This window comes from Lethenteron reissneri, chromosome 47 (assembly GCF_015708825.2).
Source record: "Lethenteron reissneri isolate LAM-NWPU_2019-01 chromosome 47, ASM1570882v1, whole genome shotgun sequence".
Lineage (NCBI taxonomy): Eukaryota > Metazoa > Chordata > Hyperoartia > Petromyzontiformes > Petromyzontidae > Lethenteron > Lethenteron reissneri.
Genome location: NC_083825.1, coordinates 4727571 through 4749746, shown reverse-complemented (window position 1 = coordinate 4749746; position 22176 = coordinate 4727571). Strand labels below are relative to the sequence as shown.

Below are 22176 nucleotides of genomic sequence, written 5' to 3'. Positions count from 1 at the left end.
GGCAAGCACCCGTAACGCTGATGTTGCGCACTCGAAATGAAGGGCGTGGGTAGGTGCTCCAAATCGAGGGCAAACACATTTGTAAGATGCAACAGCAGCACGTGGTGTCACACATAGGCCTCGGCAAGGTAAGATAAAAGTTAAACGGTAAAAAAAAACAAGAGAAACTTTACCCTACCTTTTACCTTACCACAATACAATCGCGCTAAAAGGTAAAAGGTAAAAAAAAACGAGCCTACCTTTACCTTACCTTTTACCCTTATCCCATACAAATTTCGCGATTACAGGGTAATTACTGGGGTAAAAAACATGGACATTTTTTTCACGATAAATGCTAGTTAGAGCGTTTTATTCATTTTTCGATTTAAAGCTTTCATGACTGCAGGGATTCATCTTCTTGGTTCTTTCGGTAAAGTCAAGTAGAATGGAAATAATAAAATAATAAAAATAAAACATAATAAAATAATTCTCACGACGTTTCGGCCACAACGCAAGCAGCCGTCCTCAGGTGAAGACCAAGTCTGTCGGGGAGACAGCGTCTGAATGAAACAGCACCATGCTTGGAGCGTATATTTAATCTGGGTTGGAAGGGGGGGAAAGGGCGCCTTCACAAAATAATGTGCATATCAAGAGGAATCTAGCATATTAATGGGAACTCCACTCTACATCCTGGCACCAGACAAACTCCACTCTACATCCTGTCACCAGACAAACTCCACTCTACATCCTGGCACCAGACAAACTCCACTCTACATCCTGGCACCAGACAAACTCCACTCTACATCCTGTCACCAGACAAACTCCACTCTACATCCTGGCACCAGACAAACTCCACTCTACATCCTGGCACCAGACAAACTCCACTCTACATCCTGTCACCAGACAAACTCCACTCTACATCCTGGCACCAGACAAACTCCACTCTACATCCAGGCACCAGACAAACTCCACTCTACATCCTGGCACCAGACAAACTCCACTCTACATCCTGTCACCAGACAAACTCCACTCAACATCCTGGCACCAGACAAACTCCACTCTACATCCTGTCACCAGACAAACTCCACTCTACATCCTGTCACCAGACAAACTCCACTCTACATCCTGGCACCAGACAAACTCCACTCTACATCCTGTCACCAGACAAACTCCACTCTACATCCTGGCACCAGACAAACTCCACTCTACATCCAGGCACCAGACAAACTCCACTCTACATCCTGGCACCAGACAAACTCCACTCTACATCCTGGCACCAGACAAACTCCACTCTACATCCTGTCACCAGACAAACTCCACTCAACATCCTGGCACCAGACAAACTCCACTCTACATCCTGGTACCAGACAAACTCCACACTACATCCTGGCACCAGACAAACTCCAGTCTACATCCTGGCACCAGACAAACTCCACTCTACATCCTGGCACCAGACAAACTCCACTCTACATCCTGGCACCAGACAAACTCCACTCTACATCCTGGCACCAGACAAACTCCACTCAACATCCTGGCACCAGACAAACTCCACTCAACATTCTGGCACCAGACAAACTCCACTCTACATCCTGGCACCAGACAAACTCCACTCTACATCCTGGCACCAGACAAACTCCACTCTACATCCTGGCACCAGACAAACTCCACTCTACATCCTGGCACCAGACAAACTTCACTCTACATCCTGGCACCAGACAAACTCCACTCAACATCCTGGCACCAGACAAACTCCACTCTACATCCTGGCACCAGACAAACTCCACACTACATCCTGGCACCAGACAAACTCCACTCTACATCCTGGCACCAGACAAACTCCACTCTACATCCTGGCACCAGACAACCTCCACTCTACATCCTTCACTATACAATTACGATACTATATATTACTTTGTACATTGTATTAAGCATATACATTTTATACTATTTGTTATTATACACTGTACCATATACAACAGTTGGATATACATTAGGGTATGTAGAATAATACATAATGTAATATTACAATGTTTAAGGTATAGGGTGGTTTATAGCAATACAGTATATAATTTAATGTTGGGTTTGTCTATGGCAGTATATAGTACGGTGTAGACTCGTGTGATGTAAGAGAATACAGTTTAGACGGAAGCATATTATATATATTTGTTTACGACGTAGAATTGTAATGTATTACTTACTGTTAGTAACTCAGCATATTGTAGAGTATATTTAGTATACTGATGATACTATGTAGTTTATACTTTAGTTGTTTACGTGGTAGTTTTAGTTACTTCAGCTACATACTATTAACACTCCTTCCCTTTATTAATGCTACCCCTATTCCCTCCTTTTGATCCTGCTAATCCTGCATAATGCACGGGCATAAGTAGTACTAATCACATACCTGCATTTCCCATATCCCCTCCCTTTGATGCTGCTAATCCTGCATAATGCACGGGCATAAGTAGTACTAATCACATACCTGTATTTCCCATATCCCCTCCTTTTGATGCTGCTAATCCTGAATAATGCACGGGCATAAGTAGTACTAATCACATACCTGCATTTCCCATATCCCCTCCCTTTGATGCTGCTAATCCAGCATAATGCACGGGCATTAGAAGTACTAATCACATACCTGCATTTCCCATATCCCCTCCCTTTGATGCTGCTAATCCTGCATAATGCACGGGTATAAGTAGTACTAATCACATACCTGTATTTCCCATATCCCCTTCCTTTGATGCTGCTAATCCTGCATAATGCACGGGCATAAGTAGTACTAATCACATACCTGTATTTCCCATATCCCCTTCTTTTGATGCTGCTAATCCTGAATAATGCACGGGCAAAAGTAGTACTAATCACATACCTGCATTTCCCATATCCCCTCCCTTTGATGCTGCTAATCCCGCATAATGCACTGGCATAAGTAGTACTAATCACATACCTGTATTTCCCATATCCCCTTCTTTTGATGCTGATAATTCTGCATAATGCACGGGCATAAGTAGTACTAATCACATACATGCATTTCCCATATCCCCTCCGTTTGAAGCTGCTAATCCTGCATAATGCACGGGCATAAGTAGAACTAATCACATACCTGCATTTCCCATATCCCTTTCCTTTGATGCTGCTAATCCAGCATAATGCACGGGCATTAGTAGTTCTAATCACATACCTGCATTTCCCATATCCCCTTCCTTTGATGCTGCTAATCCTGCATAATGCACGGGCATAAGTAGTACTAATCACATACCTGTATTTCACATATCCCCTTCTTTTGATGCTGCTAATCCTGAATAATGCACGGGCATAAGTAGTACTAATCACATACCTGCATTTCCCATATCCCCTCCCTTTGATGCTGCTAATCCAGCATAATGCACGGGCATTAGTAGTGCTAATCACATACCTGCATTTCCCATATCCCCTTCCTTTGATGCTGCTAATCCTGCATAATGCACGGGCATAAGTAGTACTAATCACATAGCTGTATTTCCCATATCCCCTTCTTTAGATGCTGCTAATCCTGAATAATGAACGGGCATAAGTAGTACTAATCACATACCTGCATTTCCCATATCCCCTCCCTTTGATGCTGCTAATCCCGCATAATGCACTGGCATAAGTAGTACTAATCACATACCTGTATTTCCCATATCCCCTTCTTTTGATGCTGCTAATTCTGCATAATGCACGGGCATAAGTAGTACTAATCACATACATGCATTTCCCATATCCCCTCCGTTTGATGCTGCTAATCCTGCATAATGCACGGGCATAAGTAGTACTAATCACATACCTGCATTTCCCATATCCCCTCCCTTTGATGCTGCTAATCCAGCATAATGCACGGGCATTAGTAGTACTAATCACATACCTGCATTTCCCATATCCCCTTCCTTTGATGCTGCTAATCCTGCATAATGCACGGGCATAAGTAGTACTAATCACATACCTGTATTTCCCATATCCCCTTCTTTTGATGCTGCTAATCCTGCATAATGCACGGGCATAAGTAGTACTAATCACATACCTGCATTTCCCATATCCCCTCCCTTTGATGCTGCTAATCCTGCATAATGCACGGGCATAAGTAGTACTAATCACATACGTGCATTTCCCATATGCCCTCCCTTTTATGCTGCTAATCCTGCATAATGCACGGGCATAAGTAGTACTAATCACATACCTGCATTTCCCATATCTCCTCCCTTTGATGCTGTTAATCCTGCATAATGCGCGGGCATAAGTAGTACTAATCACATACCTGAATTTCCCATAAATATGCTAAATTCCTCTTGATATGCAATTTGTTTTGTAAAGGTGCCCTTTCCCCCTCTTCCAACCCAGATTAAATATACGCTCCAAGCATGGTGCTGTTTCATTCAGACACTGTCTCCCCGACAGACCTGGTCTTCACTTGAGGACGGCTGCTTGCGTTGTGGCCGAAGCATCGTGATAATTATTTTACAATGTTTAATTTTTATTATTTTATTATTTCCATTCTACGTGACTTTACTGAAAGAACCAAGAAGATGCTTTATTCATATAGAATACTCTCAAATCGGGCATTTAGGCTGTCGACGACACCGTCCTCCATAACCTCCTCGTCCCAGTCGTCTTGGTCGATGGCGATCTCATCAACAACCTGATCAAGTTCGTCATTGCCATCATCCTTGGACGGACGACAGGCAATAAGATCCTGCGCCGCTCCAAGCCCAGTTAGACGGAACCTTCAGGCAACCGGCCGTGATCCATGAGCGCAAGCACATGGACTTTATGAAGAGCGTCGTTGACAGCGACTGGCGAACGCATGTGAACTCCCGCCCGGCTCCGCTATTCGCATGTTCACAGGGAGTTGACGTTGCCGGCGCTCCCAAGTAGTCGCAGGCCATCTTGTAGTGGGAGGGGAGCAGCTCTTTGCGGGGAGACCACCCCACTGCATTACGTCAATGAAGGCGCTGGCGGTCGTGACGCCCATGCTCAGAAAACGATCGACTTCATCGCCGTCGTCTATGGAGTTGCCGACGTTGCTGAACAGGGTGCTGAACAGCGACCGCTCCTCCATATGGGCAGCAATTGCCGTCGGCGAGATCGTGAGCATGTCCGAGTAGCGATGCTGCAGGACAGAGCGGATCGTGGCCGTCAGTGTAGCCAGCTCGTCTTGGTCTGTCGTTTTCGGCAGCTGTGGATTCAAGTAGGATGCCACAATGGCGGGTTCCTGAACCAGTAGGTGGTGGTACCGCACCAGTTCGGCCTTCATCCCCGTCGCAGTCAAGGGCTCATCGATCGCTCTAAGGACGGCTTCACCGTGATCGCAATGACGGAGGAGGTGCTCCATCGTCACCGGCACGAGATCCAATGTCGAATTGTGGTCCGCCGACAACGAGGCCATGACCCAGCGCGGCATTCGCAGGAATGCTGTCACGCCCTCGATGTTTGCCCACTGCAGTTCAGATAAAGCACCGACACCGATCACATCCTGGAAGCGCACCATGATAATGTCCAATGGGACACGCTTCTTGATGGCGTCGTCGCCCATGTCAAACGTCGAATGCCACCTGGTCGGCGAGTCCTGGTGCGTCGGCTCCTTGCTAGCGAGCTTGGCGATCTCAGCCTCGCGGCGGTACGACTGTCGGACGACCTTGCTGCACCTGATATTGATGAGCGCCTCGCGCAGTTCGGCATTTGTTGACAGTTTTAGAACTTGGACGACACCGATCTGGACGGAATGATCCGCACATCAAATATGGTGGCAAGCCCGTAACTGCTCATATCCGGCGTCCACGTTGACCAGGGCGAACAACGTCTTGACAGCACTGTTCGCATCGGAGCCATTGTCGCTGGTGACAGCGAGCAGCTTAGTCGAGATATTGTGCCCGAGGCTTTGGGGGTGCTCAAACAGAGCAGCCCCAATGCGTATGCCGACACCCCTCCCGGACTGCACATTGAGGATTGTCAGCAGCATGGATTTTCACGCACCAGATTTGCTGTCGATCCAGTGCACCGTGACCATCCAAAATCCCTTCAGGTTGCGTTTTGACCACCCGTCGATGGTGAGCGAGATGGTGACGTCCAGGTTGGAGAAGAACGCCCCGACGATGGGCAGCATGATGGCGTGATGCTCGACAATCCTGCGAATGATGGTGCGGGTCGATGGGCCCTCGTATCCCTGCGTCAATGTGTTGACCAAGGTCTTGAACTTGTCGCTGCTGGCGGCTCGCAAAGAGATTGCACCTTGGATAACAAAATCTACCACCGCGTTCTGAAACTTTACCAGGAGGCGATCCGGGATTGCTGGCCGGCTCAGCGTTTGCTGTATTAGGCGGCTCGCCAACGCCGACGTCCCGACCTCGCTGCCTGGGGCGAGCACGGTGTGTTTCTTGAGGTGGGCTTTCCACCCTGACGTGTTCGTGTGGGTGGAAAACCACTTGCGGCAGTGCATGCACTGCCACTTCTCTTGCTGTGCATGCGGATCACCCTCCATCCAATCGTGTGTGTGCTCCCACGGGAACGCATACCGCTGCCTCTTTCGATTGCTGTTCGCAGCAACCCCAAAAAAGCCGTTGCTGGCATCCTCGTCCTCTAGTACCTCGACCTCAAGAACGTGGACCGTCTCCATGTGCTCCGCCATCACTTTAAAATGGAGGCCACGGACTGCGTCACTGTGCCACGGAACTTTTAGCGGTAAACAAGGTACTTTATTTACCGGGTAATTATTCGCCCTACCCTTACCCTACCGGGTAATTCTTCTGAGCTACCTTTACCCTACTCTTTACCTTACCCCTTGGCATGTCGAAACATTTACCCTTTACCTTTACCCTTTTACCCGGTAATAAAGGTAATTTACCTTACCTTGCCGAGGCCTAGTCACACACACAGAAATCCTCAGCCGAGTCGCCATTAACCACGTGACTGGTGTACCAGTCCGGTGAATCAATAACCCCGCCAGCCACCCACAGGCCCAACTCAGTAATCGCATGCTGGTGTACACGCGTGCATTGATGTACTGCGCAGCGCATAAGGACTTTCACAAAAACCACACTTTACTCCCTTGCTGCACGAGGAAATAATTAAAAGAGTGCTCCATTCCTTATGGTGCCTGAGACTCATGCTGACATCCTCTTATCGCAGTGGTTCCTCAGCGTTTTGCTTGTCGCGCACGTCCAACCGGACCTATCAGCTGTTCGCGCGTTGCTCCAAGCATTTCTCGGCTCTGTGTATCAACGAGCCAGAACCTGCAGGCCACCGATGTTGTACCACCGGCGTTGTACCACCGGCGTTGTACCACCGGCGTTGTACCATCGGTGTTGTACCATCAGCGTTGTACCATCGGCGTTGTACCATCAGCGTTGTACCCTGACGAGGGTTTGCTGTGAGTGTAGTGCAGCGGGTTGCCAACTGTTACTCCGAAGCTCGCCAAGTCTTCCCTCCCCTCCAACTGGCGCCTCTGTATACAAAAACAAAGGCAAATATCCCCCATATAGCCTTCACAGGTTGTTGGGGGAATTGCTGTTATCGGGCACCAACAGAGGGGCAGTATGATGTCTCCCCAGTGCTGATGTGTAACACACACACTGCACCAGGTACTCATTCAAGGCTGAGTCAACCTACTGGAAGCCCAGAACGGGTTCAGATATTTGCCACCGAGCTTGGTAGCGAGCGGGAATCGAACTCGGTCCACCAGGTTCGTTGCGCACCGCGCTAACCGCTACTCCACCGCTCCTCCCACACACATTCAAAGACAAAGATCCCCAGCATATCCTGTACCAGACTGTTGGGGCAAGTGCTGTTAGCGAGCAGTACCTATGAAGGCCGGAACGGCACACTAGGGGTATAGGCGGCCAACACCACGCTTGGCCGCCTTTGTCTCCCCAGTGGCGATGTTTACTACACACCGCACCAGGTACTCATTTGACCGGTTCAGATAATAGTCACTGGTGTCGGCCGTGAGCGGGAATCAAACTCGGGCCGCCTGCCAGGTTCGTAGCGCACCGCGCTAACCACCTCGCAACCGCTCACCCCATATTTATACGCACCGGACACACACTCCACTGCTGGACAAATGCATCCCTTAGCCCGGTTCTGTGACGCGAATCTCCACCGAGTGTCGGTACTCGAGCCGACCTCGACGTCATCGCTCGTGCACACCCTCATTGCAGGTATGGTAATACACGCACTTGCTTTGCGGTTTACCTTAAACGCGCGGGAGATGCCCTTCCGCACAGGGGCACTGAGACCCGGGACGCACACTAAACTCAAAGTGAACTTTTTATCTTTCCAGCTAAGGCCCCACTGAGCTATATAGCTTATCTTCAGAAGCGACGTGGTTATCAAAAATGATAGCTCAACGAAGTGGCTTATCACGTGGAAATGTATCGGCCCACTGAGCCTCTATAGCCATTTTTCAGAAGCGACCTGGCCACAAATGATAGCTCAACGAAGTGGCTTCTCATGTGGAAAATTATAGCAGCCATATATTCGAAACGCATGTTTTTAAATGCAGAGGAAAAAACCCGAGGACCCGGAGATGTTTCCACGCGACCACGGGAAGAGACACCGCAAACTCCAAATATATATGGCAGGCGTCAGGGTCGGGACAGAACCCACGACCTCCTGTATACCGAGGTAGTTGACATCTCACCGCCATGGCACCCACGGTGTCAGTTGGCGTGCCAGTACCATGCACCATGCCAGCGCTGGATGCCTGCCGACGAGCGGCACATGCGAAGACGGTGTGAATTTCACCACGGATGACGACCAACGGACCTCGCGGCTCGCGATGCTTCGGCGGGGCGCAATTGTGGTGAAAGTCTGACGTAATGGAGCGAGGAACAATTTTCCCAACAATTCACATTCGAGCTCTCGTCATGGCGCCTCTGGCATTACAGCTCTAATGATGAACATTAAGTGGTTCTGGAAGGAGAAAAAAAAACGCTTTATTTGCGATGTGGCCCAATAATTTGACAATTCATGCCAGCGAATCATCTTTCGGCTGAATAGACACCGTTTTCGCAAGCATTACAATGTCTCTCCCGCAATACGTCACCTGTCCAGTTGAGAGCATGGCAGGTTTGGCCAATAGAATGCCTTCCAGTCTCTTGGCACGTCCAATGTCAAGAGGTCACTATGGCCAGTGTTGGTGATGCCAGCTCACTTTGGCCCATCGCATCCTCACCTATGCTAGAATCCTTCGGGTGTTTCATTGAAAAAATACCTGGGCTTAAGGGTCTGCTAAAACGACCATGCCTCCGTCTTCCGCTTCTTACACGGTCCACTTGTGCTTCAAGGATCACATTTATATTCTCATCATCATTAAGACCATCAGGCGTTGTCTTCCCCATTGCTGCACAGATGACACGTACTTTCATGACCCTTTTTACAGCCTCGACTCTTGACCTCGCCACGTGCACGGGTTTTCCTCCCACACCTATCAATGAACACTCATTAATTGGCTGAAAACATCTTAACACATAGAGGGCCACAGAGCTTGGCCCAATTGTTGGTAGTGCTGGCTCATTGCCTGGCTGCTGCTGCATTAGGGTCTCGTCTGTGGTTTCTCGTCGCACATCTTGAGGCGTTCTACCTATTGGCGAGCGAGTGAAGAAAACAATATAAACTATCTTGACTTAAAGCTTTCGTGGCTGCAGGAATTCATATTCTTTGGGTCTTTCGGTAAAGCCACGTATATAGGTTCAAAGAAAATAACAAAATAACAAAAACTACGATGTTTCGATCGCAACACAAGCAGTCGTCATCAGGAAAAGGGGGCTTAGCTTCTAAAGACAACTGCTTATAAAGGTTTGACATGGGCCTAGGTTTGAAATTGCCCATTTTAAACCTTTATAAACAGTTTGTCTTGAGAAGCTAAGCCCTTTTTCCTGATGACGACCGCTTGTGTTGCGATCGAAACGTCGTAGTTTTTTTTATTTTCTTTGAACCTATCTACGTGACTTTACCAAAAGACTCAAAGAATACATAAACTGTGTTTTATTTTTATTTTACTAGGTAAGGGCCACTGAGATATATAGCTCTTTTTTTCCAGAAGCGACCTGGCCACAAATGATCAGCTGAACGAAGTGGCTTGTCTCGTGAAAATGTGTAAGCAGCCAAATATCCAAAACGCGTGTTCCTAAACACAGAGGGGGAAAAAAACAGAAGACGCAGAGAAAAATCCACACGACCACGGGAACAGAGAGAGAGAGAGCGCGAGAGACACGCAAACTCCAACTATACAGCAGGGTCGGCATGGAACTCACGACCCTCCGGTAGTTAACCAGGCGAGGTAGTTAACATCTCGCCCTTACCGTGCTGCGCTACAAGTTAACGTTTGTGTTAACGCGCCGAACACGGTAACCTATTTAGTCACAGACGGGCGGCTGAAACCCAAATTCAAATCCAGGATCTCATCAGCACCGGGCTCAGCTTTTCCCTGACCCCTGAGCCAACCAACCACCTCCCTTGAATCCTGTAAGTCCCCTCTTGCCGTGTGTTGCACGTTAAAGAGACGGCCACGTAAAAAAAAAAATGTCGCGCTTGAATTTTAGTCAGAAAAAAATTCTATCGCGACGGCAGACACTCAACAATCGAGAAAACCATTCGAGTATTCTTACAGAACCCACGCAGGCTTGGCAAAGTGTTATGAAACAGCTTTTTTTGCGTCTGTTAATTTCCCTTTGTGACACGTCTAGCGGTGTAGGGCCAGCACTCATATTTTTTTTATTGATATTATTATTCTAGGCAGAGCTCCAGTTTACAACTGATGAGACACTGCGGCTGCATTATTTCCCTCATTTGGTCTTCGCTGCGGTGATGCCAGAGCTTAGCTCAGTGACGGATTTGACCTCTGCTTTCGCCAAAGAATTGGAATCGGATTTTGACGTTCGGATGGCCGAAGGCGCGGATCAGAATGAGACTCGATCAACATCGTTCTGATTTGGCTCGATCAGAAAAAAATGACAGCATGAATAACTGAACCTTACAAAATTGGCAGTGATGTTGAGGTCTTCTATCACATCTACAGCGGTGTGAATTCATTTGATTTGTAGCTTTGCCAATCTATATTTCTGGTGGCGGCGTGAAATCTATAGCATCGACCTTTGCGGTGAAGTTGCATAATCTTAATTTCATTCGGGTCGCAAAAAAAAAGCGAATATTTGCAAAAGACCGTGCGTCGGATCGAATTGGATCCACACGACCCTCTCCCCAGCCACCGAATTGCACATTCCTCGTCAAGGAGGCTCGCGCCATCACCGGCTCGTCACCTTGGAGGCCACCACAATGGCATTGCCATTGTCGTTAGCGGACAGCGATCGCGCGACGAAAGACCCCCCCCCCCCCCCTGCTGCCTCTGCCTGACACGTCAAGCATCTGCGCTGCTTCATTAGCAAGGGAGGTGGGTGGGGGGGGGGCAGGGTGAGGGTGCAGCTGCAGTCGATAATGATGGGGGGGGGGGCGGGTGGGGTGGCGTGGGGGGCTGGGGGCGGGCAACCCCCCCCCACACCAGGGGTCGCGTGTCGCTGGGAATTTTTGAATTTGTGATTTGCGCGACAGGAGCGGGCGGATGTGGCGCTCGGCGCAGATTCGTTGCATCGGGCGCTTGTCCGTGATCTCTCGCAGGGGATGGGGCAGTGGTAAAAAAAAAAATCTATATATATATTTTTAAGAGGCTGTGGCGGGTGGAAACGTTTAGAATGCATCTGAAGGTTTGCTAAAGTGCCGTACGTACGCGTACAGGTGGTCGGCTGAATGTGTTTCTTGCCGAATGTGGTGTTTCTTGCCGAATGTGGTATTTCTTGCCGGTGCCAAAATTCCTGTGCACAGGCTGTGTGAATTGGCCCCGTGTGTAGGTGTGTGTGTGTGTGCCATTGCCCCATCCGTGTGTGTTTGTGTCTATATGGGGAGCGGTGGTGCAGCGGTTAGCACGAGCTCGGTTCCCATTTACGGCCAACACCAGTGACGATTATCTGAACTGGCTCAGCCTCAAATGAGTACGTGGTGCGGTTTTCAAACACCTCCACTGGGGACACAGTATGATTCTGGCCATCCACTCCTCATGTGCCGTGACGATCTTCATAGGTGCTCGCTAAGAGCACTTGCCCCAACATGCTGTGAAGACTATAAGGGACAGCTTTGTCTTTCTTTCGTGTGGCACCTGGGTCGGTCCCGTGATTTCCTGCCAGTGGGCGTTTGACACTTCCCGTGACCTTAAAGTGCACTAAGCCTGGCACATGCACCGTGGGTGATCTCACCGACACTTAGTGGCGAATGGCGATTGTTGTTGTTGTTGTGTGCGCGTGCATCTCTACTCTGAGTGTATCAATATCCACGTGTCACCTGTGTGTGCATTTCCCGTGTTTGTACGCCGCTGCTCTGCGTGTACCTGCGCCCGTGCATCTCTGCCTCGTGCATCATGACCCGGCGTGTTTGTGCGTACGTAGTGCTCACACACGTGCCCGTGCGTGCGCGTGCCCGTGCGTGTGCGTGCGCGTGCAGACATCCGTGGGGTGCGCGGGTTCCTGGCGCGCGCCGCCCGCCAGGGAGCCGAGGTGTCGCTGCAGCAGGTGGACGGGAACGTGGGCCGCATGATCGCCTCGCTCTTCCGCTCGCTCAAGTACGAGGAGCTGAACCGCTACCGCGACTCGCTCCGCAGGGCCGTGCTGCTGCTCAACCCGCGCCTGGCACGCACCTTCATCGCCGAGGTATGCGGCGTTCGCTCGCCCAGCCCGCTCGCTCGCCTGCATTGTCATCGTTTCGTTGTGTGTCTCGTACTCCTGGGGTATGGATACTAACGGTGCTGCTCCGTGTTGTCGCGTATGCACGAGCAATTCTTAAGATGTATGTTTATCGGTTGCGTGGAATTTGGGGGACCCCGTGCACTTGGGCGCCTCAATCTGAGGGTTTCCTTGATGTGAAATGTGCTTTTTAATAGATTTCTAGATATTTTTTAAAGTTTTGCTGGCTAGCTGGGTGCCTGGCGTGCACCTTCATCGCCGAGGTACGCGGCGCTCGCTTGCCTAACCCGCTCGCTCGCCCGCGTTGTCATCATTCGTTGTGTCGTACTCCTGAGGTATGGATACTAAGTGGTGTTGCTGCGTCCTGTCGCGTAAGCACAAGCAATTCTAAAGATGTATGGGCGCTATGGTGGCGAGATGTTAACTACCTCGCCTGGTGTGCATGAGGTCGTGGGTTCGATCCCGACCTTAACGCCTGTATATTTGGAGTTTGAATGTTCTCCCCATGGTCGTGTTGGATTTTTCTCAAGGTCCTCCGGTGTTTCATTTGTGGCCAGATTGCTTCTGAAATAGTGGGCCTTACCTGGTAAAATAAACATATTTTTAGTAGTTTTATGCAATTCGTGGAATTTGGCGAACCTGTGCTCTTGAAAGCCTCAGTCTGAGGGTTCCCTGGATGTGAAATGTGTTTATTTTATAGGGTTCTATATATTTTTTTAGTTTTGCTGGCTGGCCGGGTGCCTGGCACGTGGTAGGGCAGCGTTGAGCCGGGGTCATGCATCCCGCTGACGGAACGCCTCCCCCCCCCCGCCCCCCACGGCCAGTGTATGAAATTGTGGTAAAACAAAAGATAATATGTGCTCACAAGAGCACATTCTTTCCAGCAACTCCATCCAGTGAAGCCTTGGTATTTACCCTCCGCTCACTTCCTCCCGGTGATGGCGAGTGAAGCGGTTAAAAAAATTACCGCGAGGGAGGCACAGTCTAAATAATAAATGACGAGGACTGCGTCTCAATCTTGTTCGTACCCACGGCCCTCACTCGCGCGTCCCAGCTCGCTCGATCTCGGCGGCACGCTGGCAATGGCAGAGCCAGGATTTATCAGGTAGAGGGGGGCAACCCCTCCAGCAATGAAAAATGATAGAGGAGTTGTTAGTAAGTAAGGACTTGTCCCCTGCTTTTTATTCGACGCGTGTGCCTTCAGGGAAGTCGTGGACTGTATCCGCAACTGCGCACAATTCTGAGTCACTTATAACTGCTTTGCCGTCACTTATTGCCAATTATGGACTCAGACTATTGTCCTATCATCTCATAGAGTCCCTGGCACGTAATACTATGCTACACAGTGGCAGTGGGGGTCGTAAAATGCCGATATATTACTAATAAACCACAATGATCCGATCGAAATTGGGGATTTCGATCGGATCATCGGGGGGGCACGTGCCACCACCCCCCCCCCCCCCAGTGTCGAGGAGGGCCGATGGTGGGGGCTGACGGCCGCTCTGCTCTACCGCGGCACGACCCAATGGGAGAAGGAGGGGGCGGCTGGTTTGGGGGTGGCGGGGGCTGGTTGGACCGGCCACTTTTCTGCTGCATTGGCCTCCAGTTGCCAAATTAACACACGCAACAAAGTGCTTGCCGCAAATGAACCGCGCAGTACCTTGCTGATCTCTACCCTTTAATCTGGCAACAAAACTGACACCTTTTTTACGAGGAGTCATGTTTGCATAGACTACAATACCTGCAGTCATAATGCAAACAAAAAACATAACTCTGATATTGTATGCACTGTCCTTGAAGTTGATTGGTCCACACGCCAAAAGGCGTCATCTGGTTCAGCACCATGTGAGACTAGGCTCTAAGGAAAGCTGTCTCGGGTGTGGACCAATCAAATTCAAGGACAGTGCATACATTATCAGAGTTGTGTTTTTTGTTTGCATTATGACTACAGGTGGTCTATGCAAACATGACTCCTCGTAAAAAAGGCATCAGTTTTGTTGCCAGATAAAAGGGTAAAAAACCAATTATCATATTTTTCTACTGACAAATGAGGTTCCAATGGTGTCTTGCTGATCTCGTTAAGGAGCATTCAATCATCATCACGCAAACTCCGGTCTTCCTCGCAGCGGCGGCTTTTGGTTGGGCACCGAACAAAGGCAGTCACCGCATCGCGCGCTTTCAGATGCGCTTCCCCGGCCGTCTGGAACGCTCTTCCTTTCCGCTAGTAGGAAGCCACTGAAGCTATACACTTTTAAATCATCTCGATTGAAAACTAATTCATTTAGAACTGCTTTTTGTGTTTACTTTTTTGTCCTTCCCCCTACAACTCTGACTAGCATGCTTGTCTACGTACGGTGCAAAAAAAGTTCAACATACGTACACTAAAATGGCACGGAGAGTTCGTCTGCATGCCCCAGCTCGCGAACCGTGACGCTCAGCCACATAGTTCCGTGAAGAACGCAGCACACCTGCTACTTTCAAAATCAACGTTTTTGGGTTTAGATCGCGTTATTTATAAATGTGTCGTAACCATCCACCACCCGACACGGCCAATCAGTAAAAAAAGTGTCACGTTGATAAAAGACAAAGAGTTCACTGCTTTAGCCCACCGGTGTGTTTAAGCGTGAAACCACAACATTTACAATTTGAGTACGACGTTTCGCTGGTAATTGCATCCAGCATCATCGGGCAATTCGCCAGATGATGACATATTTATAAATAACGCGATCTAAACCCAAAAACGTTGATTATGAATAATATTGTTCGCGAAAGCCTACGTGTTAAACCTGCTACTTTGTCGCAGCGCTGTGGTTTGCGAAGCACTGCTCTCTGCGTCACTGACAATAGCGGTGCCTAATCATGGACACAACCCCGATCGTTCATTTGGTGGAAAGGACGCCACGCTGTGGGCTAAAACGTGGGTGGCCCGCATCTGTCTACAATCGTACGTGTAATGTATAAAGTTTGCGACCAATATATATTGGGATTTTTTTTTATCAGGACAGGATCTCTGTCTGTGGTGAGTAGACCGTCCTTTTTGTATTTTTACTAAATCATCATTTGCGTCATTGCTCAAAATGGAAGAACGTTCGCTTGTACCTCTAAGGCCGTGTGTGTGTGTGCGCTCCCGCGCGCGCGTGCGTGTGTGTGTGCGCGCACTGTAGATTTAGCTTCATTAAATCGATATTTGATATTTTCTCTGCAAATAAGACGGCGCGGTGGTCGGCACACACCCATTGACTTGTCTACGAATCCCTGCGCGCTGCACACGTGCACAAGCCTCACATCGCAACTTAGGGAACAAGTGGATATTCTTAGCGGACTATATTTTTGGTTCATTGATGATTTCCACGGAATTCGAGATGGCGTGGATACCCAGTAATTGTTTTTGCACGCACGGACTCGCCACCGCCCGCGGCTTTGATGGAATGTTAAAAAGACAACGGCACGCATAAATTAACAAAAGACAAACGCAAATACACCCCCGCGTGGCCTGAACAGACCATTGGGGCAAGTGCTTTGAGCAAGCACACCCGTGAGTTAACCTTATGTGGGGGAGTGGTAGTGTAGTGGTTAGCATTGTTGCACTGCGCTATTAATAAATCATATATAGAGAACCGCAGAGCTTGGGCACTTGCTGGCACCAGCTCACTGCATGGCTGCCTTTGCAGTCATCTGTGGTACCTCCTTGCTCCTCCGGATTCGTCCTCTCTCTACAAAACGGAGCGAGGAAATGTTCACGTTACGAACTGAAGCAGAAATTATTACTTCGTACCTTTCTTTCGAAATCCTGCCTTCCTTTCAGTGCCTTCAACGCTGCCCCCCATCTCCATCACAACTCCCTCGGTTACCCCCCCTCTTCCACCCCTTCTTCCATTTACAGATTTTTTTAAACACCTCACTTGCAACTCCCTCCTCCTGTCAGGCTTGGGCCAGGCCAATAGCGGGCCACTACACGTGAATAATAATCCAGAGTGCTGGTCACTGCCTCTCTTCCTCACAGTGGAGGTCACAGCATTGGGACTATGTGTGACGTGCTTGGGGTTGGGACAGGGGTCAGAACGTTGATCCCCTGGGTGCCACGGTGGCGAAACGTTGACTGCCTCGCCTGGTATATACAGGAGGTCATGGGTTCGATCCCGACCCTGACGCCTGTATATTGGGAGTTTGCGGTGTCTCTCCCCGTGGTCACGTGGATTATTCTCCAGGTCCTCCTGTTTCTTTCCCTCCACATTTAGAATCCACATCACGCGTTTTAGATTATTTGGCAACTGCTATAAAAAGTCCTCGTTTTAAGCCACTTCGTTGAGCTATCATTTGTGGCCAGGTCACTTATTAAAAAGAGCTATACAGCTCAGTGGGCCTTACCTGGTAAAATAAAAATAAAAATAGTTTAGCTTTTTTCTTCTTGGTTCTTTCGGTAAAGTCACGTAGAAGGGAGCAGCCGTCCTCAGGTGAAGAATTCTTCACATGAGGACGGCTGCTTGCGTTGTGGCCGAAACGTCGTGAGAATTATTTTATTATGTTTTATTTTTATTATTTTATGACTTCCCTTCTACGTGACTTTACCGAAAGAACCAAAAAGATGAATCCCTGCAGTCACGAAAGCTTTAAATCGAAATTTAGTTTAGCTTTATCATTTAGTTCGGAGATGCAGAGTTGGAATCGGGGTTGCAGCCACCCACGACTAATCTGCGTTATCAAGTTGCAGCGACTTGGCAGTTCTTTCCCCGTACACAAACGACGGCACGAAAACAAGCCCCCGCATACAATTTAGTTTTCACTTTAATTCAGGCGTAATCCGGTTGCGAGGATTAAAAGTTTCCGTTTGATCGCCCGTGTGCCCTACGCTGTCTGTGAGGCAAATTAAAATATCTATGGCGGTGCGGGATGGTGCGTGTGTTTTAATAATTATCAATGTTTTACGTGTCCTGTATAAATGATCTTTGGGGATGGAGCTGTGGCACATTGGTAAACGTGCTGCACTGAGATCCCGTCGACCCGAGTTCAAATACCGGCCGTGATGTACCTCAACGGCGAGTGATAGCCAGGCTTATTCGAGGTTATTTCAGCCTTTAAATGAGTACCTAATGCAGCATGTAAAATGTCGTGTATTATTGTGGTGTAGCTGTTAGTGTGCTGCTCTACGAACCTGGCCACCCGATTTCGATTCCCGCTCACGGCCATCACCAGTGACGTATATCTGAACCGGTCCTATGCCTCCCCTAGGTCGACTCAGCCTCAAATGAGTACCTTGTGTGGTGTGTAAACATCGCCACTGGGGACACAAAGGCACGCCGGGCGTGGTGCTGGCCACCCACCCCCTCACATGCCCTCCCCAGGTCGTAATAGGTGCTCACTAACAGCACTTGTCCCTTCAATGGGGGATATTTGTCTTTGTAGTGCTGACTGTAAGAGGTCCTCGCTAACAGGACTTGGACCAAGAGTCTGTTGACAGCTATATGGAAGGGGAGGCGGGCGGAAGGATCCTTTGTCTTTTGTCCACGCGCTCTTCATTTATCTCCAATTGCTGCCTCCGCATGATGCCGGCTCTGACGTCCGCGCCAAATGACCGTCCTGATCCGCCCTTGCGGCTCGAGCACAAATTAGGACCCTGCCGGTCACTCGTCCTTAGCGTCAGGCAGAGTCGCCGGCGGCGGCGGAGGCGACCGAGAGAAAGAAAAAAAAACGAAATGTTACCGGCGTCTCCTTCTGCATGCTGACGACGGACGGACGGACGGAATGCATGGGAAAATAGATAATCGCATGGATACGTGGGTACACGTATGGATGGAACGGACAAACAAAATCACAATAATGTTTTTTGGGGGGCTGTATCGCGTAAATATGTGTTATTTAACCCGCCACCACCCGACAATTAGTGAGGTTTGTCATGTTAACAAACCGTACCAATGAGTTACTACTTCAGCACACCGATGTGTTGGAGTGTAAACTCACAACATTTACGATTCGAGTGCGACGTTTCGCGACAGCCCATGTGTTTAATTGGGCAAAGCATAGATGCATGGATCGATAGATGGATTGACACGTGGCTGGATGTACAGACAAATACACCGGTAGATAGACACATGCATACACGTAAAAGCACAGATGCGCAGACATGTGGATGAATATATGGATGAATGGATGTCCAAGGATGTGAATGTATAGAAAGGAGAAAGATGAATACCACTGTAGCTTGTCATAGGTGGAGAGTCTGGTTGGTGAGTGTGGTGAGTAGGCCGTGATGATAGTCTGGTTGGTGAGTGTGGTGAGTAGGCAGTGATGATAGTCTGGTTGGTGAGTGTGGTGAGTAGGCAGTGATGATAGTCTGGTTGGTGAGTGTGGTGAGTAGGCAGTGATGATAGTCTGGTTGGTGAGTGTGGTGAGTAGGCGGTGATGATAGTCTATTTGGTGAGTGTGGTGAGTAGGCCGTGATTACAGTCTGGTTGGTGAGTGTGGTGAGTAGGCGGTGATGCTAGTCTGGTTGGTGAGTGTGGTGAGTAAGCAGTGATGATAGTCTGGTTGGTGAGTGTGGTGAGTAGGCAGTGATGATAGTCTAGTTGGTGAGTGTGGTGAGTAGGCAGTGATGATAGTCTGGTTGGTGAGTGTGGTGAGTAGGCAGTGATGATAGTCTGGTTGGTGAGTGTGGTGAGTAGGCGGTGATGATAGTCTGGTTGGTGAGTGTGGTGAGTAGGCAGTGATGATAGTCTGGTTGGTGAGTGTGGTGAGTAGGCCGTGATGATAGTCTATTTGTTGAGTGTGGTGAGTAGGCAGTGATGATAGTCTGGTTGGTGAGTGTGGTGAGTAGACAGTGATGATAGTCTGGTTGGTGAGTGTGGTGAGTAGGCAGTGATGATAGTCTGGTTGGTGAGTGTGGTGAGTAGGCAGTGATGATAGTCTGGTTGGTGAGTGTGGTGAGTAGGCAGTGATGATAGTCTGGTTGGTGATTTTGGTGAGTAGGCGGTGATGATAGTCTGGTTGGTGAGTGTGGTGAGTAGGCAGTGATGATAGTCTGGTTGGTGAGTGTGGTGAGTAGGCAGTGATGATAGTCTGGTTGGTGAGTGTGGTGAGTAGGCAGTGATGATAGTCTGGTTGGTGATTTTGGTGAGTAGGCGGTGATGATAGTCTGGTTGGTGAGTGTGGTGAGTAGGCAGTGATGATAGTCTGGTTCGTGAGTGTGGTGAGTAGGCAGTGATGATAGTCTGGTTGGTGAGTGTGGTGAGTAGGTAGTAATGATAGTCTATTTGGTGAGTGTGGTGAGTAGGCAGTGATGATAGTCTATTTGGTGAGTGTGGTGAGTAGGCCGTGATTACAGTCTGGTTGGTGAGTGTGGTGAGTAGGCCGTGATGATAGTCTATTTGGTGAGTGTGGTGAGTAGGCAGTGATGATAGTCTGGTTGGTGAGTGTGGTGAGTAGGCAGTGATGATAGTCTGGTTGGTGAGTGTGGTGAGTAGGCAGTGATGATAGTCTATTTGGTGAGTGTGGTGAGTAGGCGGTGATGATAGTCTGGTTGGTGAGTGTGGTGAGTAGGCAGTGATGATAGTCTGGTTGGTGAGTGTGGTGAGTAGGCAGGGATGATAGTCTGGTTGGTGAGTGTGGCGAGTAGGCGGTGATGATAGTCTATTTGGTGAGTGTGGTGAGTCGGCAGTGATGATAGTCTGGTTGGTGAGTGTGGTGAGTAGGCAGTGATGATAGTCTGGTTGGTGAGTGTGGTGAGTAGGCGGTGATGATAGTCTGGTTGGTGAGTGTGGTGAGTAGGCAGTGATGATAGTCTGGTTGGTGAGTGTGGTGAGTAGGCGGTGATGATAGTCTGGTTGGTGAGTGTGGTGAGTAGGCAGTGATGATAGTCTGGTTGGTGAGTGTGGTGAGCAGGCCGTGATGATAGTCTGGTTGGTGAGTGTGGTGAGTAGACAGTGATGATAGTCTAGTTGGTGAGTGTGGTGAGTAGGCCGTGATGATAGTCTATTTGGTGAGTGTGGTGAGTAGACAGTGATGATAGTCTGGTTGGTGAGTGTGGTGAGTAGGCGGTGATGATAGTCTATTTGGTGAGTGTGGTGAGTAGGCAGTGATGATAGTCTGGTTGGTGAGTGTGGTGAGTAGGCGGTGATGATAGTCTATTTGGTGAGTGTGGTGAGTAGACAGTGATGATAGTCTGGTTGGTGAGTGTGGTGAGTAGGCGGTGATGATAGTCTATTTGGTGAGTGTGGTGAGTAGGCAGTGATGATAGTCTGGTTGGTGAGTGTGGTGAGTAGGCAGTGATGATAGTCTGGTTGGTGAGTGTGGTGAGTAGGCGGTGATGATAGTCTGGTTGGTGAGTGTGGTGAGTAGGCAGTGATGATAGTCTGGTTGGTGAGTGTGGTGAGTAGGCAGTGATGATAGTCTGGTTGGTGAGTGTTGTGAGTAGGCGGGGATGATAGTCTGGTTGGTGAGTGTGGTGAGTAGGCCGTGATGATAGTCTGGTTGGTGAGTGTGGTGAGTAGACAGTGATGATAGTCTGATTGGTGAGTGTGGTGAGTAGGCGGTGATGATAGTCTGGTTGGTGAGTGTGGTGAGTAGGCAGTGATGATAGTCTAGTTGGTGAGTGTGGTGAGTAGGCCGTGATGATAGTCTATTTGGTGAGTGTGGTGAGTAGACAGTGATGATAGTCTGGTTGGTGAGTGTGGTGAGTAGGCAGTGATGATAGTCTGGTTGGTGAGTGTGGTGAGTAGGCAGTGATGATAGTCTGGTTGGTGAGTGTGGTGAGTAGGCAGTAATGATAGTCTGGTTGGTGAGTGTGGTGAGTAGGCAGTGATGATAGTCTGGTTGGTGAGTGTGGTGAGTAGGCGGTGATGATAGTCTGGTTGGTGAGTGTGGCGAGTAGACAGTGATGATAGTCTAGTTGGTGAGTGTGGTGAGTAGGCAGTGATGATAGTCTATTTGGTGAGTGTGGTGAGTAGACAGTGATGATAGTCTGGTTGGTGAGTGTGGTGAGTAGGCAGTGATGATAGTCTGGTTGGTGAGTGTGGTGAGTAGGCAGGGATGATAGTCTATTTGGTGAGTGTGGTGAGTAGGCAGTGATGATAGTCTGGTTGGTGAGCGTGGTGAGTAGGCGGTGATGATAGTCTGGTTGGTGAGTGTGGTGAGTAGGCCGTGATTACAGTCTGGTTGGTGAGTGTGGTGAGTAGGCGGTGATGATAGTCTGGTTGGTGAGTGTGGTGAGTAGGTCGTGATGATAGTCTATTTGGTGAGTGTGGTTAGTAGGCAGTGATGATAGTCTGGTTGGTGAGTGTGGTGAGTAGGCAGGGATTATAGTCTGGTTGGTGAGTGTGGTGAGTAAGCAGTGATGATAGTCTGGTTGGTGAGTGTGGTGAGTAAGCAGTGATGATAGTCTGGTTGGTGAGTGTGGTGAGTAGGCTGTGAAGATAGTCTGGTGTGACTGTCGGAGCTGTGCTGGCATAAAGCCTCTTTAAGG

General features: G+C 49.1%; 1 protein-coding gene across 1 annotated transcript in view; it reads left to right on the top strand.

Annotated features, from left to right (window-relative positions):
- The window catches only part of LOC133354335 (glutamate receptor ionotropic, delta-2-like), a 224991-nt gene that overhangs the window by 147035 nt on the left and 55780 nt on the right, over nt 1-22176 (top strand). The window contains exon 5 of the mRNA XM_061571083.1: nt 12484-12689. Within this exon, the coding sequence (XP_061427067.1) occupies nt 12484-12689 (206 nt within the window). The remainder of the gene's footprint in view (nt 1-12483; nt 12690-22176) is intronic.